This window comes from Hylobates moloch, unplaced genomic scaffold (assembly GCF_009828535.3).
Source record: "Hylobates moloch isolate HMO894 unplaced genomic scaffold, HMol_V3 SCAFFOLD_1, whole genome shotgun sequence".
Taxonomy (NCBI): Eukaryota; Metazoa; Chordata; class Mammalia; order Primates; family Hylobatidae; genus Hylobates; species Hylobates moloch.
In genome coordinates, this window is record NW_026652276.1 from 167297225 (window position 1) to 167316455 (window position 19231).

At 39.9% G+C, this 19231-nt stretch overlaps 1 protein-coding gene across 4 annotated transcripts in view; it reads left to right on the plus strand.

The window, feature by feature from the left end:
• The window catches only part of SAMD9L (sterile alpha motif domain containing 9 like), a 20388-nt gene extending 2996 nt beyond the window's left edge, over window positions 1–17392 (plus strand). The window contains exons 3-7 of one of the 4 annotated variants that reach the window (XM_032761056.2): window positions 821–1003; window positions 1859–2119; window positions 2308–2518; window positions 3071–3172; window positions 11656–17392. In XM_032761056.2, the coding sequence (XP_032616947.1) occupies window positions 11676–16430 (4755 nt within the window). In that variant the 5' untranslated portion in view covers window positions 821–1003; window positions 1859–2119; window positions 2308–2518; window positions 3071–3172; window positions 11656–11675 and the 3' untranslated portion in view covers window positions 16431–17392. The remainder of the gene's footprint in view (window positions 1–820; window positions 1004–1858; window positions 2120–2307; window positions 2519–3070; window positions 3173–11655) is intronic. The other 3 variants (XM_032761059.2, XM_032761060.2, XM_032761061.2) reach the window with 3 other exon arrangements.
• The last annotated feature ends 1839 nt before the right edge of the window (window positions 17393–19231 follow it).

Below are 19231 nucleotides of genomic sequence, written 5' to 3' on the forward strand. Positions count from 1 at the left end.
GGACTGTTGTGGGGTTGGGGGAGGGGGGAGGGACAGCATTAGGAGATATACCTAATGCTAAATGACGAGTTAATGGGTGCAGGAAATCAACGTGGCACATGGATACATATGTAACAAACCTGCACATTGTGCACATGTACCCTAAACCCTAAAGTATAATAAAATAAATAAATAAATAAAAAAGAAAACTAAGAAAAAAAATGCAAAGTGTTCCTCAGGAAAACGAAACTAACTTGCTTGTGTGGCTTCTGTCTGCCAGACTACGTGAGGAGGGTGTGGGTAGCTCTCCTGGGCTACAGCCAGATTCTGAAGTGTTTTTCCCCTACATCAGTCCTAAGAATCCTGCAGAGCAGAACACCTCCCTAGGGCATGGATATCAGCAGCGTTGCCAAGGGTCTCTCAAAGATGGGATGGGCTTGTCCCTGAGAGTTTGCTGACTTGGTACTTCTTGCTGAACATCAAAGAAAGAAAACTGGAGTGTTGAGGATGGCAACCTGCAACTCCTTTGTCAATAACCAACGATGCTAAAGACAAGATTTGTGTTCACGATTGTTTCAAAACAGGACACTGAGGGCCCCTAGAAAGCCAAGACTTATGTCAAAGCAATCACAAAATTTGTCCACACTAATCATGGTCATTTTGGTTGTTATTAGTTCCAACAGCATACATCCAGATGCTCTTAAAACTGTACTGGCTAAAACAAAAGAAAAAATCTGGAGTCTGTTTTTTCCATCTTTAGCATTTCCAGAGAGAGACTGGCTGGTTAAATTTCTGAAAGAGGACACTGGCTAAAAGAAGGTATTGCATCTCACCCGAGCAGGTTGTGTCTGTGGAAAGTGTAAGCCCCTTGCCAGAAGAGCAGCTTCCCAGCAAAGGCAGAGGGTGAAAACAGCAAAGGTCTTAAGACACTGGGGACCTGGAGCCAAAAGGGACCTCCTCCAGGGAAAACGCTGTGTGAGAAATGGCCTCATTCGGTGACTGTGAGTGACACAGCAGAAAGTTGGTAAGGTGTATTCTGTAACTAGGGTATCTACAAAAACTGCAGGAAAAAATATATTCATTCATTTTGCTTTCCTTTTGAAAAAAAAAACTTCCTTTTCATTCTTTGTGACCAGGTGATAGAAGCTGGAGTTAGTTCTGGCCTAACGGGTAGCACAGTAAAGAGATTCCCCCAGATTTCTCTCTGGAGTTCCAGCCAAGTGAAATAATTTCCCTAGGAAAATGAGGAATTCCTTTGACCCACAGACATTGGTAGCTCAAGGCCTTTCAAATATTCGTTACTTTTAACTACTCTAAGAAAATGTGTTACTCATTTAACAGATTCTTGTTTAGAAGCTATTATGTGCTAGGCAATGCCAGATAATGAACAAAATGTAAAGAAATTTGTCCTTATGGAGTGCATGGAATAATGGGTGGGACAGAAAATAAACAAAGTAAATAGGTTAAAATATATAAAATATTTGCTGCTTGTAAGTCCTAAGTAGATAAAAAATGAAGCCAGAAGAGGGATAGGAAATGTTGGGAGGTGGGATAAAGTTTTCAGTAGGCTGGTCAAACAGTGCCTTGCTGAGAAGGTGACATTTGACAAAACATCTCAACAAAGTGAGAGAGTGAGTCCTGTTGGTACCCAAGGACATTCCAGGAAAGGAAAACAAGTGTAGTAGCTGGAAACAGGGGCAGGTAATTCCTTCAGGAAGCAACGAGGAGGTCAGGGGACTGGGCCAGATTTAGAGGGAAAAATAAAAGACCTAATATCAGAGGATTAACACGGTACCAGATTGTGTGAGGCCTTGTCAGATGGAAAGCCACAGACAGGGTTGGACACAACATTGATATGATGTTATTTACATTTTAACAGGGTCATTCTGGCTGCTTTTTTAAGAAGTCCCTGAAGAGATCAATAACAGCAAGAGGGAACCTGGCAAGAAAGCTATTCCTATAATCCAGGAAAGAGAAGAGGAAGGCTTGGACCAGCTGGTAGTGGTGTCAGGTAGTCAAATGCTGGGTATATTTTGAAGATATACCCCACAGGATTTGCTCTACATTGAATGTGGAATGCTGGAAGAGAGATAAAGTGTACCTGCCACATACTTTTTGAGGTTTATTTATTTTCTTAGAAGTAAGTATACAAAGAGATGCTACCTAAGAGAAGGGTATTCTTTTCACTATTCTTTCAAATTTTCTGTATGTTTGAACATTTTCATAGTAGAAAGTTGGGGGGGGTGGAAATCTGTGTCATAAACATTTCCTAAGCAGCAGTCCGGTCTATTGCATTTTAATTGGTTGTAATATCATTGTTTTATGCAGTACATTCTCAACAAGTATATCCTCCAGCAAACTGAACAAGGACCAAGTCTGTTCTGCCTACAGCTCTGCTTCCTCGTAGCTGCTTTCCAGAACGTGACTCTTGCAAATTATCAAGAAAGGGGAACTAATCTAAGGGATCCAGATCAAATAGCCTCATGAAGACTTATTTCATGTTTCTAATATAAGGATAGAAGTTTTCAGAAAAGCCCTGGTAAGTTTCTAATCATTAAAGTCTTGTTTAATCAACTCTCTTTAAAAGCTATCTTTAAAAACTAATTATAAAAAGTACAACAGAACTTTGAAAATGAACATACTTGCAAGTGTGCAAAAGCTATTTCTTATGAAACCATTTTAAAAGGAATGAGAAATATCACTATTTTTATATGAGAATCAATAGATGTAACTTGTGCTGATGGCAGAATTTTTAAAAAAGAAAGTTTCCAGCAAGCGTGGTGAGGGTGTAGCATATTTCTAGAGGTGGAAAGCTCTGGGGGCGAGGCTAAAAACCCTGGGTAAAACGTAGACCAGGAGATCAGGAATCCAAGCATACAAAACCATGTAGAAAATTGTAGCCATGTGCAGCTATGCCATACTCTGTCCTATAAGTTACATTTAATTAAAGAATAAAATCTTCCAAGGTTTAGCCATCATTTTATGTAAGACTTTTATGCACAACTAGCTTGTATAGAGACTATGGGAAGAAATACATAATTTGAACTTGCACTTCAAGAAAATAAAACTAACTTTTGCTTCGCGGTTTCAGTTACACAGAGCATCAGAGCAGGAGTGGGCCTGCTGGACTGCAGCTGGGATTCTGAGCATCCTTTCCTGGAGGCACGGAAAGTGAGTGAGTGAGCCCAGTGAGGTGAGTGAGCCCAGTGAGGCCCAACCTCCTAAACATGAGGGTGAGCACCAGAGCTTGCCAAGGGCAGGCCAGTTTGATCCTTCTTGCTTAGTCCCTAAAGAGAGAAAAATAATAGTCCTTAGGCAGTAGATCCTAAAATTTATTATCTGCAGGGGATCAATTTCAGGACCTGCGCCGATACCAAAACCTGTACATGCTCAAATCTCTAATGTGAAATGGCAAGGTATTTGCAGATAACCTATACACATCCTCCCATGTACTTTGAGTCATCTCTAGATTACTTATAATGCCTAGTACAATGTAATATTATATAGTTGTTATACTGTATTTATTGTTTAGGGAATAGTGACAACGAAAACAAGTCTGTACATTTTCAGTACAGATGCAAATTTTTTTTCAAATATTTTCAATCTGTGGTTGGTTGAATCCACAGATGTGGTACTCACTGATAGGGAGGGCCCAGTGTACAAATAAAGAGAACTCTGTGTTTCAAAATTATCCCAGAACAGAATAGAGTTAAGGTGAAAGTCTTCTGCCCAGCTCCAACCAGAGCAGCTACACCTTTACCCATGTTAGATATAGCGCTTTCAGGTGCATTTATTTGAAGAAGCAGAACAAAAACAAGCAACAGCTAAGACAATACTAGTTCTGCTCCAATTTTCCTACATTATAAGTGGGAAAACAGGCTCACTGAGAGGAGATCTAATTTAATCATGACATCATTTTTCTGATCACAACTCCTCCACCTTTATACACACTATGTAGCTTCTTGCTAAACATGAAAGCCCTCATACTTAAAACTATGCCTGCAGTCTAGGGTGTAAGGCTTAAGTCACAGAAAGAGCCAAAGAGTTATGTCAAAGCATTATTAAAGCCTTTTGCCCAAATCATTGTCACCTGAATTAAATAACAGCTCCAACTACCTATGGATTATAGATCATATAAGATGCTTATAATTGACAGAGGGCAAAATTCACATGAAAGTAATATTGAATACATAATAGCTTCAAGTTGTTAAGTATCTTTTCAGCTACCAACATAGGGGTGGGAAATGGTGGAATTCTGGCTGAGAAATATTTTATGTTATATGTTGTCATACTAACACATGATGTGGTAACAGAAGAAAAGTGAAGAAGCAGGTCGGTGGGTAGATGTGTTTTTAGGGGTTTGGAGAAGCTCTCTTTGGATTCCTTCAATTCTGCTGGTTTAAACAGGAAGCAAGGTGACCGTGGTGAGGAGGTGTTGTAGGTTTGATGAGAGAGGGGAAACGGTGAAATGATCATGTAGGTGAATAAAAGAGCGACTAAAGCAGAGAAATAAGGGCATGGTAGCTGAGAGCATTAAGGTGGGACCAGTTATGGTATGGAGGGCCATTGTCCAGCCATGTTCCAGTCAGGGTGTGGAGTCTTTATCTTTGAACCATTGGGAAACCTCTAAGACAAGGTAAAGATAAAAAGACTCGAGGCTTGAAGAGCACAGATGCCAGTCACCCTATTTGAGAGGGGTGTTTCTATCTCCATGGTAGTTCCTGACAGAAGTCAATCAATAAAGAAGAGAGTGAGGGAAAGCTGCCATGCTGTCAAGTAACACAAAGACACAAAGACAAGCCCTCTGCTATCCCCCACGCCACCACCCGGGACACACAGTGTCTCTGGGCATGTAATGGTTGCTAAGCAGGAAATTCCTAAAACGCTGCTTCTTGTAGAGTGCTGGGGTCTACAAGAATTGCTGTAGTCACAGAAGAGAAAAATCTAGAGTTCTTCCTTCCAGTATTTGGGGTGACCCAAAGAAAGAATGGGTAGCATGAATTACTGAGCGAGGACACTGGCTAGGAGAAGACACTGCCTCACACCAAAACAGAGCCAGTCTATGGTGCACAGTAAGAGCATCTCCAGAGGAGGGTTTGTTGCCTAAAGCAGCAACAGCAGTTAAAACAGTGGAGGGTGATCCTGAAGCCCTGGGGTTCCGGCTCACTGAGGACCTAGGGTAGAAAGAGATCTCCTCCAGGGAAAACCCTATCTGAGAAAAATGCTCACTCAGGGACTGTGAGACACCAAAACCTGAGGAGAAGTGTTAGAAAACTGGAGCTTACAATAGGACATCAAGTCTCTCTGCAATTTGCCTGTTAGATGAAGAATAAAATGTTTACTGACTTTTCTTTCTGCAAAGTAAACTCTTTTCTTACTAATTGTGACTGGCTAACCCAGATGCTGGAGTTGGTTTTGGTCTCATCGATGACAACATGAAGATATTTCCCAAATACGATTCAATTGTTTCACTAATCTAAAAATGTTAATTTCCTCATTCAACAAATATTTATTGAGTGCTTATTTTATGTCAGGCCCTGGTGATTCATGCATGAATGACAGGCAAAAATGCCTGTTCTCATGGAGGTTATATTCCAGTTGCTGACACAGAATGAGAAATATAATTAAGTAAAATGTATAGTACATAAATCTAAAGTGAAAACTTGGAGCAGGGAAGAGCAATGGAAAGTGCTGGAGGAAAGACTGAAATTTTACGAAAGATGAGCAAGAAAGGCCTTATTGAATTTGAGTAAAGAGCTAAAAAGTTGAGGGTGTGAGCTGTGTTGGCATCTGGAGGAAGAGCATTCCAAGCAGAGAGAACAGGTAGTGCAAAGGCCTCGTGTAGCTGCATGGCTGGCATGTTTGAGGAACAGTAAGACAACTGGACAGCTGGAGGGAAGTGAGCGGAAGTAATGAGGTCAAAAAGACAGTGGGGTGGACATATCATGTCAGACCTTATTTAAGGACTTTGGCTTTTACTCCATGCAAGATGAGAAGTCAGATAAAAGTTTTGAGCAGAGGACACTGACTAAGAGTCAGTGACATGATCACATTTACACATTTGAACAGGATCAGGTTGCCTGTTGTGTTGAAAATAGAGTGAATGGCATGGGGGTGGGGCAAAGCCAGAGTCAGAGAGAACAGGTAACAAAAATAATCCAAGAAAGAGATGATGGCCTAGAACAGGGTGGTAGCAGTAGGGATAGTGGGAAAGGGTGGAATTCTGGATATACTGTGAAGGTGTGATTGAAAGTATTTGCCAATACAATGAGTGAAAAAAAAAAGCAGTCAAAAATGCTGCCAAGGTTTTTGCCTTGAACAATTGACAAGTTCCATTAACTGATAAGACTGTAGGAGGAGCAAGTTTGGAGTGGGAGGGGCAGATATCAGGAGATCAATTTTGGCCATGTTCGTTTCAGGACTGTCATACATGTAGGTGAACATAGAGAAGGCAGATACATGGACATCATGGCAGAAGCCAGGGCCGATCATGTTAATTTGGAAGTCACAGGCATAAAGATTGCATTTAAATGCAAGATAGATGAGATTCATAGGGAGAAACTCTAGATAGAAAAGAGGCTAGTCTGAGAGGCCCTTCAACATTTAGAGGTGGAGAGTTAAGGAAGAACCAGCAGAGGAAACTGAGAAGGACTAGCCAGAAAAGCAGAAGGAAAAATCAGGAAAGGTAGTGTCCCAAAAGCCTGCAAGGAGAGCGATCCAAGGAAAAGAGAGCAATCACTTGTTTCAAGTGCTGCTGCTCTGTCAAGAACTGTCTGTAGCAATACCAAGTGCAATTTTAGTGGAGGAGTGAGGCCAAAGCCTGACTGGAGTGACTTCTAAAGTGAGTAGAAAAAGAGAAACAGGAAACAGGAAGTGTAGACAGATCTACTGTGAAGAAAAGCAGAAATGTGGGGAAGAGTATTTCCAAAGAGTCTTGCTTAACATGAAAAAAATAAACATGCTTGATTGCTGAAGGAGATCTGGTAGATGAGGAAAGACTGAAGAAGCCAAATAGAGAGGGGACACTTTCTGGAGCAACTTCCTGAATAGGTGAGAGGGATGCAAGGGCTACTGCAAGTGGAGAGGTTGACCTCACCAGGCATGTGGGCAGAACATGCAGAGAACAGAAACTAACATACGATGTAGTAACAGAAGAAAAGTGAAGAAGCAGGTTGATGGGTAGATGTGGTTTCAGGAGTTTGGAGAAGCTCTCTTTGGATTCCTTCAATGCTGCCAGTTTAAACGGGAAACAAGGTGACTGTGGTGAGGAGGTGTTGTAGGTTTGATGAGAGAGGAGAGACAGTGAAATGATCGTTTAGGAGAATAAGAGAGTGACTACTGCAAGTGGAGAGATTGACTAAAGCAGAGAAATAAAGCATGGTAGCTGACGGCATTAAGGTGAGACCAGTCATGGTATGGAGGGCCATCGTCCAGCCATGTTCCAGTCAGGGTGTGAAGGGCCATTGTCCAGCATGCTCCAGTCAGGGTGTGGAGGGCCATTGTCCAGCATGCTCCAGTCAGGGTGTGGAGGGCCATTGTCCAACCATGTTCCAGTCAGGGTATGGAGGGCCATTCTCCAGCCATGCTCTGACAAGCTGTTGGGGACTGAGTGGGGACTGAGTGATGGATGTACCTAGCATTGTAGTTTAACTATAAGAGTGTACCAGAGAGGAGAAAAATAAGTCATGATAATGAATAATCAAAAAAATATTAAGTCAGTAAAAGAGGAAAAGTAAAACATGAATGGAGTGAGGAAAAGTGAGACAGTAGTAGAATCCATAGATCGAAGGTGTTGGTGTTAAAGAAATACTTACTAGTGTTTGAGCACTAAAGGCAGTGGGCCTGAGGGGCAGGAGATGGTGGGGACAGGGAAGTATTTGAAACAGAGAGGATGGAGGGCTTGTATTTCTCAGTAACTGTATTTGTTGGCTAGAGCTGCCATAACAAAGTAGCACAGAGTCACTTCAACAACAGAAATGTATTATCTCAGAACCTTTGCAACTAGAAGTCCAAGATCCAGCTATTGGCAGGGTGGGTTCCTTCTGAGGGCTACAAGGGAGAATTTCTTCCATGCCTCTCACAGTAGCATGCTGGCAATCTTTGGTGATTCTTGGCTTGTAGAAACATCACACTGACCTCTGCCTTTGTCTTCACATACTGTTCTCCCGGTGTGTAAGCAAGCCTCTGTGCCCAAGTTTCCCCTTTTTACAAAAACCTCAGTCATATTGGATTAGGGTCCACTATAACTTCATGTCAACTAATTACATCTACAACAATACTGTCTCCAAATAAAGTCACATTCTAATGTGCTGGAGGTTGACTTCAGCGCCTGAATTTTGGCACGATATAATTCAATCCATAATAGTAATGATAAGGTCAAGGATATGACCGTGGGAATAGAGGTGGGTTGATGTCAAGATAAAAGTGGATCGGGTGAGAGGCCATTGTATTGGAAGGATCAATAACATGTCTATTGAGCCACCAATAATTATGACAGAAATGGCATCTGAGGACACAAGTGTCCTCTTCCCTTCAGCTTCCTACATTTTAATACAAAATGTATTTAATACAAGATGTATTAAAATGTCTAAAAACTGTACAAAATATATAAAAAGTAAGTATTCAGCAAATTTTCAAAGTATGAAATATCTTAAGACTAAGATTTAAAATACTATGGTAGTTATCTCATATGTAATGACTTCAAAAAAGTTTTCATGAAGGATATGTTTATTAATAACTGCTTAAGCTATTGGTTTTATATAATGCTTGTAAACAGGTGAGGCAAGGCCGCTCTGTCAGTCTTACCTGAGATGACACTTAGGGCCTCAGCAGGGGAGATGGGAAGATCAGGGATGAGCCTACCAGGCTCCCAAGCTCCATCTGCCCAGGAGTACTCTATGGCAGGCCCAGTGCCCTGGCTCTGGGTGCAGGAGTAGGAACTGCCCACTGCTGGAACAGCACTATGTCATACCCCTTAGACCCACTAAAGGGGCCTTTGGCAGGTCCACCAGGTAGACTATTTCTTATTCCCTAACTCTGTTCCTCAGGCTTTCTCCCTCAATTGCCTCCTACATGACTCCAGCAGGTCCATTAGCTTCACCTGCCCAATGTTCCCACTCTCTTCCTCCTCATATATCGCAGGCCTAGACTCCTCCTTGTGTCTGACAAAAAGCACTACACACTTTGTCAGTATAAACTTTTTTGAGTGTGTGTGTGTGTGTGTGTGTGTGTGTGACTTGTTTCATTTTTTTAATCTTCTCCAATGGACAATAAATATCATGAAACAGCTTCACATCTGTTTTGATTATCACTGTTTTTCCTGAGCATGATGCCTGGTACATAATAGGTGCTCATTAAATATGTGTTGAATGAATGAGCAGATGACACTATTTAAGATAAATAACACTTATCTCTAGTTACAATATATGGGCTAATTTTTGTGGGACCCCCCTAAGACCCACAAGTGACTTCTGTCTACGCTACAGATGAACTGAATTGATCATCTAAAATACGTTTATAGAGTTCATTGTGCCAGTTGCTCATGGTTCTGCTAATTGGCCCAGGACTAGTTGTGATCCGCAGACTGGAGCCAGAGTAAGTAAGAGAATTCAAGGCACTAAGACAACCAGGAACAATTTTACCAAGGCAAGTGGAAGCTGCTAGGCTCAGTGGTTGCATGCCTATAGATGGGGTAAATCATCCTGGTGCAAATACGGTATTCACACCATAAATGTGTAGTGCAAGTTTCCTCTGTGGCCAATCACAGGGCTGCAAGCTGAAGCCCCAGTTTAGCTTATTCTCCATACATAACTTCAAGGGGACTTTCTGGTGAGCTTTTCCAAGAAGCTCCAAGCACAGATGGTTCAAATTTGCAGTTTGGCCAGACTTTGTGACTGGCTGTGCATTAAATTTTTTTTAAAAACTTAGGTTCCTTAAACCTAAGGAAGCTAAAAATTACAAATCATTTAAAACAGCAGTCCAACTTTTTGGAACCAGGGACCGGCTTCACGGGAGACAATTTTTCCACAGGGTAGTGGGGGATGGTTTTGAGTTTATTCAAGGCCATTACATTTTGTGTGCACTTTATTTCTATTATTATTACATTGTAAAATATGATGAAATTATTATACAACTCACCATAATGTAGACTCAGTGGGAGCCCTGAGCTTGTTTTCCTGCAACTAGATGGTCCCATTTGGGGTGATGGGACAGAGTGACTGATCATCAGGCATTAGATTCTCATAGGGAGTGTGCAGCCTGGATCCCTCATATGCACAGTTCACAACAGGGTTTTCACTCCTGTGAGAAACTAATGACCACTGATCTGACGGGATGTGGAGCTCAGGCAGTAATGCAAGATATGGTGAGAGGCTGTAAATACAGATGAAGCTTTGCCAGCTCACCCACCAGCCAGTCACCTCTTGCTGTGCAGCCCAGTTTCTAACAGGCTAGAGACTGGTACTGGTCCAGGTCCCCGGATTTGGGGACCCCTAGTTTAAAATGCTTGTATTTTCTCTTTTTATAGTTTAGTCTAGTGTTTTTGTTTCATTTGATCCTTAATGTTTTTTGTCTGTCCTTAAAATATTCTCACTTTCTGATTTTCTGTTTACTTAAACTAATTAACTGATTTATCTTTTAAATTCTGATTCGGTAGGTCTAAGTAGGGGCCTGAGAATTTACATTTCTAGCCAGCTTCTAAGTGATGCTGATGCTGCTGGTTTGGAGACCACACATTGAGAACCACTGCTCTTGGTCTTGTCTGCACAATAGATGCACCAAGGCAAATGTTTAAAAGTACTAATGCCTGAAAACACCACCCTCACTCCCTCAACCAACTAATGCAGTCTCAGGTGTGGAATGCCAAGTGATTCTAATGTTTAACCAAGGTTGAGAACCCCTGTTCTAGGAGTCCAAAATAGGCAGCTCTTGCCATTCACCAAAGTACATAGTTGTAGGATCTTCATTGGCCTCATATCAATAATTTAGGTGAAAATGGCTCTAACAAAATTAAAAACTCATACTATTTTCCCTATCTAGTTTCAGGAAGCCCAGCTTGAATTATAGCTAGTCTCTTTTGGTACCTCCTGAGAGCACAAGAATTAGCCAATCAGATCAATTATCCTGACATTTTGCTACCAAGTTCCCCCAAACCCTAGCCTTGTGGCCTAACAGCTTGAGTTCCAAAAGAAAATAGAAGATTATTTAACCAACTGCTCTGTTGCTATGTAACAAAGATAGCCAGCTGTAGACTCCTGTTCCTCAACCCTCTTCTACCTATCCAGTTTCATTATTTTAAAGTTTATTGGCAATATTCCTATATTCTATGGAAACCAATTTCTATGTTACTTGAGATTCTGGTTTTAAGTTACAAAAACCCAACTTTCACCAAGTGAAGCTAAAAGGGAGAATTATTATAAGGCTAAAAGGTGTGTCACCAGTTAGCAACTACAGCTTATTTCATAATTACAATTAGAGTCACCTAAGAAACAAGGATATGAATTAGGATGGTAAAACAGCTAAAGTAAGTATCAAGCAGTTTTAAGAGTCAGCCTTGAGCAATATTATACATATATATATGTGTGTGTATCTTCTGTATGATAATGTATACATAATTGTCTATGTGATTTCAATAATAAAGTATAACTCTAAAATACTTATTATATTGCTTTTTCTCAGGAAGACGTGGAAGCTTTGATATGAGTAAACAAGTATCTCTACCTGAAATGATTAAAGACTGGACCAAAGAGCATGTGAAAAAATGGGTAACTGAAGACCTTAAGATTAATGAGCAATATGGGCAAATTCTGCTCAGTGAAGAAGTAACAGGATTAGTCCTGCAGGAATTAACTGAGAAGGACCTTATAGAAATGGGGCTACCACGGGGTCCAGCACTTTTGATAAAACGTTCATATAACAAATTGAATAGTAAGTCCCCTGAAAGTGACAATCATGATCCAGGACAATTAGACAATTCAAAACCATCCAAAACAGAACACCAAAAAAATCCAAAACAGACCAAAAAGGAAGAAGAAAATTCAAAGTCATCTAATATTGATTATGATCCTAGAGAGATCAGAGATGTCAAACAACAAGAATCAATTCTTATGAAAGAAAATGTGTTAGATGAAGTAGCAAATGCTAAAGACAAGAAAAAGGGCAAGCTAAAACCTGAACAATTGACTTGTATGCCATATCCTTTTGATCAGTTCCATGACAGCCATCGCTACATAGAACATTATACTCTACAACCTGAAACAGGAGCACTCAATCTCATTGATCCGATACATGAGTTCAAAGCTCTCACAAACACAGAAACAGCCACAGAAGCGGACATTAAGATGAAATTCAGCAATGAAGTCTTCCGATTTGCATCAGCTTGTATGAATTCACGCACCAATGGCACCATCCATTTTGGAGTCAAGGACAATCCCCATGGAGAAATTGTTGGTGTGAAAATCACCAGTAAGGCTGCCTTCATTGACCACTTCAATGTAATGATCAAAAAGTATTTTGAAGAAAGTGAGATCAATGAAGCCAAGAAGTGTATTCGGGAGCCAAGGTTTGTGGAAGTCCTTCTGCAGAACAATACACCATCTGACAGATTTGTCATTGAAGTTGATATTAATCCAAAACACTCTATATGTAAAGATAAGTATTTCTACATTCAGATGCAAATTTGTAAAGACAAAATATGGAAACAAAACCAAAATACTTCACTGTTTGTAAGAGAAGGGGCTAGCTCTAGGGATATCCTGGCCAATTCCAAGCAACGGGATGTAGATTTCAAAGCATTTTTACAAAATTTAAAGTCACTGGTAGCATCTAGAAAAGAGGCTGAAGAAGAGTATGGAATGAAGGCAATGAAGAAGGAGCGTGAAGGACTAAAGCTGGTTAAACTTCTCATAGGAAACCGAGACTCACTGGATAATTCATACTACGACTGGTACATTCTTGTAACAAATAAATGCCATCCAAACCAAATAAAGCACTTAGATTTTTTAAAAGAAATTAAATGGTTTGTTGTGTTGGAGTTTGATCCTGAATCTATGATCAATGGAGTGGTCAAAGCTTACAAAGAAAGTCGGGTGGCCAACCTTCACTTTCCAAATCAATATGAAGACAAGACAACTAACATGCGGGAGAAGATTTCTACTCTTAATCTTTACCAACAGCCCAGCTGGATTTTCTGCAACGGCAGATCAGACCTGAAAAGCGAGACATATAAACCTCTAGAGCCATATTTATGGCAGAGAGAAAGAGCTGCAGAAGTCAGGAAACTAATTTTATTTCTCACAGATGAAAATATAATGACAAGAGGAAAATTTTTGGTAGTGTTTCTATTACTCTCTTCAGTGGAAAGCCCAGGAGATCCACTCATTGAAACTTTCTGGGCTTTCTATCAAGCTCTCAAAGGAATGGAAAATATGTTGTGTATCTCTGTAAACTCACATATTTATCAACGATGGAAAGATCTACTACAAACAAGAATGAAGATGGAAGACGAATTAACAAACCACAGTATTTCCACTTTAAATATAGAACTGGTAAACAGCACTATCCTTAAACTAAAATCGGTGACTCAGTCATCAAGAAGGTTTTTGCCCGCCCATGGATCTTCTTCAGTTATCCTAGAGAAAAAGAAAGAGGATGTCTTGACTGCACTGGAAATCCTCTGTGAAAATGAGTGTAAAGACACAGACATCGAGAAAGACGAATCTAAATTCCTGGAGTTTAAGAAATCAAAAGAAGAACACTTTTATCGAGGTGGCAAAGTATCCTGGTGGAACTTCTATTTTTCTTCTGAAAACTATTCTTCAGATTTTGTCAAAAGGGACAGTTATGAAAAGCTTAAAGATTTAATACACTGCTGGGCAGAGTCTCCTAAACCAATATTTGCAAAAATCATCAATCTTTATCATCATCCAGGCTGTGGGGGTACCACACTGGCTATGCATGTTCTCTGGGACTTAAAGAAAAACTTCAGATGTGCTGTGTTAAAAAACAAGACAACTGATTTTGCAGAAATTGCAGAGCAAGTGATCAATCTGGTCACCTATAAGGCAAAGAGCCATCAGGATTACATTCCTGTGCTTCTCCTTGTGGATGATTTTGAAGAACAAGAAAATGTCTACTTTCTACAAAATGCCATCCATACCGTTTTAGCAGAGAAGGATTTGCGATATGAAAAAACACTGGTAATTATCTTAAACTGCATGAGATCCCGGAATCCAGATGAAAGTGCAAAATTGGCAGACAGTATTGCACTAAATTACCAACTTTCTTCCAAGGAACAAAGAGCTTTTGGGGCCAAACTGAAGGAAATTGAAAAGCAGCACAAGAACTGTGAAAACTTTTATTCCTTCATGATCATGAAAAGCAATTTTGATGAAACATATATAGAAAATGTAGTCAGGAATATCCTAAAAGGACAGGATGTTGACAGCAAGGAAGCACAACTCATTTCCTTCCTGGCTTTACTCAACTCTTATGTTACCGATTCTACAATTTCAGTTTCACAGTGTGAAATATTTTTGGGAATCATATACACTAGTACACCCTGGGAACCTGAAAACTTAGAAGACAAGATGGGAACTTATTCTACACTTCTAATAAAAACAGAAGTTGCAGAATATGGGAGATACACAGGTGTGCGTATCATTCACCCTCTGATTGCCCTGTACTGTCTAAAAGAACTGGAGAGAAGCTATCACTTGGATAAATGTCAAATTGCATTGAATATATTAGAAGAGAATTTATTCTATGATTCTGGAATAGGAAGAGACAAATTTCAGCATGATGTTCAAACTCTTCTGCTTACAAGACAGCGCAAGGAGTATGGAGATGAAACAGACACTTTGTTTTCCCCATTAATGGAAGCTTTACAGAATAAAGACATTGAAAAGGTCTTGAGTGCAGGAAGTAGACGATTCCCACAAAATGCATTCATTTGTCAAGCCTTAGCAAGACATTTCTACATTAAAGAGAAGGACTTTAACACGGCTCTGGACTGGGCACATCAGGCCAAAATGAAAGCACCTAAAAATTCCTATATTTCAGATACACTTGGTCAAGTCTACAAAAGTGAAATCAAATGGTGGTTGGATGGGAACAAAAACTGTAGGAGCATTACTGTTAAAGACCTAACACATCTCCTAGAAGCTGCCGAAAAAGCCTCAAGAGCTTTCAAAGAATCCCAAAGGCAAACTGATAGTAAAAACTATGAAACCGAGAACTGGTCACCACAGAAGTCCCAGAGACGATATGACATGTATAATACAGCTTGTTTCTTGGGTGAAATAGAAGTTGGTCTTTACACTATCCAGATTCTTCAGCTCACTCCCTTTTTCCACAAAGAAAATGAATTATCCAAAAAACATATGGTGCAATTTTTATCAGGAAAGTGGACCATTCCTCCTGATCCCAGAAATGAATGTTATTTGGCTCTTAGCAAGTTCACATCCCACCTAAAAAATTTACAATCAGATCTGAAAAGGTGCTTTGACTTTTTTATTGATTATATGGTTCTTCTGAAAATGAGGTATACCCAAAAAGAAATCACGGAAATCATGTTAAGCAAGAAGGTCAGTCGTTGTTTCAGGAAATACACAGAACTTTTCTGTCATTTGGATCCATATCTATTACAAAGCAAAGAGAGTCAATTACTCCAGGAGGAGAATTGCAGGAAAAAGCTAGAAGCTCTGAGAGCAGATAGGTTTGCTGGACTCTTGGAATATCTTAATCCAAACTACAAAGATGCTGCCACCATGGAAAGTATAGTGAATGAATATGCCTTCCTACTGCAGCAAAACTCAAAAAAGCACATGACAAATGAGAAACAAAATTCCATTTTGGCCAACATTATTCTCAGTTGTCTAAAGCCCAACTCCAAGTTAATTCAACCACTTACCACGCTAAAAAAACAACTCCGAGAGGTCTTGCAATGTGTAGGACCAAGTCATCAATATCCAGGCCCTTATTTCTTGGCCTGCCTCCTGTTCTGGCCAGAAAATCAAGAGCTAGATCAAGATTCCAAACTAATGGAAAAGTACGTTTCATCCTTAAATAGATCGTTCAGGGGACAGTACAAGCGCATGTGCAGGTCCAAGCAGGCAAGCACACTTTTCTATCTGGGCAAAAGGAAGGGTCTAAACAGTATTGTTCACAAGGCCGAAATAGAGCAGTACTTTGATAAAGTACAAAATACAAATTCCCTCTGGCACAGTGGGGATGTGTGGAAAAAAAATGAAGTCAAAGACCTCCTGCGTCGTCTAACTGGTCAGGCTGAAGGCAAGCTAATCTCTATAGAATATGGAACAGAGGAAAAAATTAAAATACCAGTAATATCTGTTTATTCAGGTCCACTCAGAAGTGGTAGGAACATAGAAAGGGTGTCTTTCTACCTAGGATTTTCCATTGAAGGCCCTCTGGCATATGATATAAAAGTAATTTAAGACAATACATCACCTGTAGTTCAAATATGTTTATTTATATCTTTATGATTTTATTCCCTCTATTCTCATGGCACTTTCATAACATTATGGCTAACCTCTAATTACACATTTTGCTTTTGCCTCCCTGAATGAACTGTAAGCCTTTTTAAGATATGAAATATGCCTAGCTGCAGAGCTTGGCACAAAGTGGAGTCAATCATTTAATGTTTTAAATATGCATTTTCAGACTCATATAATTAAGAAGTTTCATTGATATCCACGGGTCACATCATAACTGTTTATAGGGCAATAAAATCTGTGTTAAATTCAATTGCTTTTATAAGTTTTCTAAATTATTTCTTCACTGTGACAGCAAAGATTTAAATAAGATGGATGTAAAAGAGAAAGCTTATTGGACTCAAACCCACAGATCCACACCAGAGTTCTACTTACCTCATCTTGGTATCAATAAAAACTTATGTGGAAGGTAAATATGTTGTTCCCCATCCTCCACATAACACTCTCCCCAACACATACACACACACACTCCTTGTACCCCTTGCCCTTCTTCCAGCTCATTGCTCCAGGAGAGAGAAGAGTTCAAAAAATAAAGTAATCATAAACTTGAACTCTCTCCATTCTCTTGTTCCCATTTACAGGTGAATCTCTTCCTTTAAGCCATTTTTGTCTCCTGTGAATACAGCCTTATCTCCACCTGTTCCTTGGATCCCATCTCCCCTGGCTTATTTTTTCCATTCATTACCCTCTTTGTTCCCTTTACTTCTCAACCTGTGCTATATACATGCTGTTCTCTCTGTTGAGATTGCCTTATTTCCATCTAACATTCTCTCTCCTGCTATTCTGATTTGTCATTCACAACTGAGTTCAAGAGTCACCTTCACCAGGAAGTCTTCCATGACCACCATCATTCCTGCCTGATTAGAGGGCTTCCTCATGGTAATATGTGTTCTCAAGTTTTCAGTGTCAAGGAATGCCATCCCAGAAGCTCATTCTCAGATGCACAACAGCCAGAACAGTCTCAAGCAGCATTCTAGAGCTTGGAATTTAAGAACTACTCATTGCCTATAAAGTGAAATATTGGCTAATATAGATTAAATTGAATATTGAAATAACAAATATGTTTATTTATCCACATCTTTGTATCTCTTTGTAATGTAACTTAGATATTCTGGACTCCAAACCCAATTCTTCTTGTCATCAAGAAGTCTATGCTGTATCAGTGTTCTTCTGGCCTATATTTCTATGAATCTGGGCAACGCTCACACGGTCTAGAACATGTCCCTCTTTCTGAAAGCTGTGTCTGCTGCTGATCCTGCTTCAAACAGTTGCCTCCCTCTTCTGCAGTCCACCAGTCCATACAGTAACAGGATCTCCCAAGTGGCTATACTCCCCAAGTTGTTCATAGGCCTGTGGACATAGGCCTGATCCTTATTTCTTTTAAACTCCGCTACTGGACTATAACATTTAATAAGATATAACTAAAGGCTTGATGTAGAGAAAAAAGTTATAATGAAAGGAGGAAAAACTACTAAATATTCCTGCTAACCATAACTATCTTTAGAGTTAATAATTCTGGCCCCACCATCAGGTATCTTAGAGAGCTTCCTTCTCCTTAGCCCCCATTTCAACAGCCATGCTATAGAGTGATCTTTTCTGATTCTCCTGAATGAAACAACCCCTAAACATGAATGCTAGACTCATAGAGAGTAGGATGCAAACCCTTTGATGCCCCCATAAATAATTACATTCTTCCTGAAGAGAAATATAGTGTAATATGCAAAATGTCACCCCACCCTCAATGAGGATAAGATCTTACATTACTCTGCAGAGAAGTTTATGAACCTCAAAAATCTGAGACAGGTCTCAGTTAATTTAGAAAGTTTATTTTGCCGAGGTTGAGGATGTACACCCATGACACAGCCTCAGAAGGTCCCGATAACATGTTCCCAAGGTGCACAGCTTGGTTTTATATATTTTAGGGAGACATGAGACATCAATCAATATATGTAAGATGTACATTGGTTCCATCCAGAAAGGAGGGACAACACAAGAAGGGAGGGAGCTTCCAGGTCACAGGTAGGTGAGAGAAAAACAGTTGCATTCTTTTCAGTTTCTGATTAACCTTTCCAAAGAAGGCAATCAGATATGCATTTTCCTCAGTGAGCAAAGGGATGATTTTGAATAGAATGGGAAGCAGGTTTGCCCTAAGCAGTTCCCAGCTTGACTTTTCCCTTTAGGTTAGTGATTCTGGGAGGCCCAAGATTTTCAAGATTTACTTTCCTTTCACATTTCCCTTTTCTTTTTTAAAATCTTTAGAGAAAGCATTTTAGAAGAAAATGAGTCTCTGGTCTAAGGTTTCATCTGGCCTGTCATGGCTAAAATGGTTTATTCCTAGACAGGTCCCAAGTTATTAGGAAAGCTCATTTTTAGCAAGTTGAGAAGTCTCATGTCCTATGCAGAGAAAACAGGGGGAGAGAGAATACAAGATATAAAAGAACAATCCTGGTAAATCGATATAGGTCACATTACTCTGAAGCCCATATATCAGCAGGCAGGTTTGAAAGTGGCTTATGTATGTAAATAGGCTGCTGTTATTTTCTTCTGAAGTTTAAGTTATCTAGCATCAGGTCACAGGGCTTTACAAAAGCATAACTTAGTTTTCAGTGACTCCAAATGAGGAAAAATGAGGGGAAAAAGAAGGGAAAAAAATGAAAACATTATTTCGAAAACTCGTACCCAAGAAACATTAGAATTCAGCCCAAACTGTAGAAAATAATAAAAATTGAAAAATATTAGGCAAG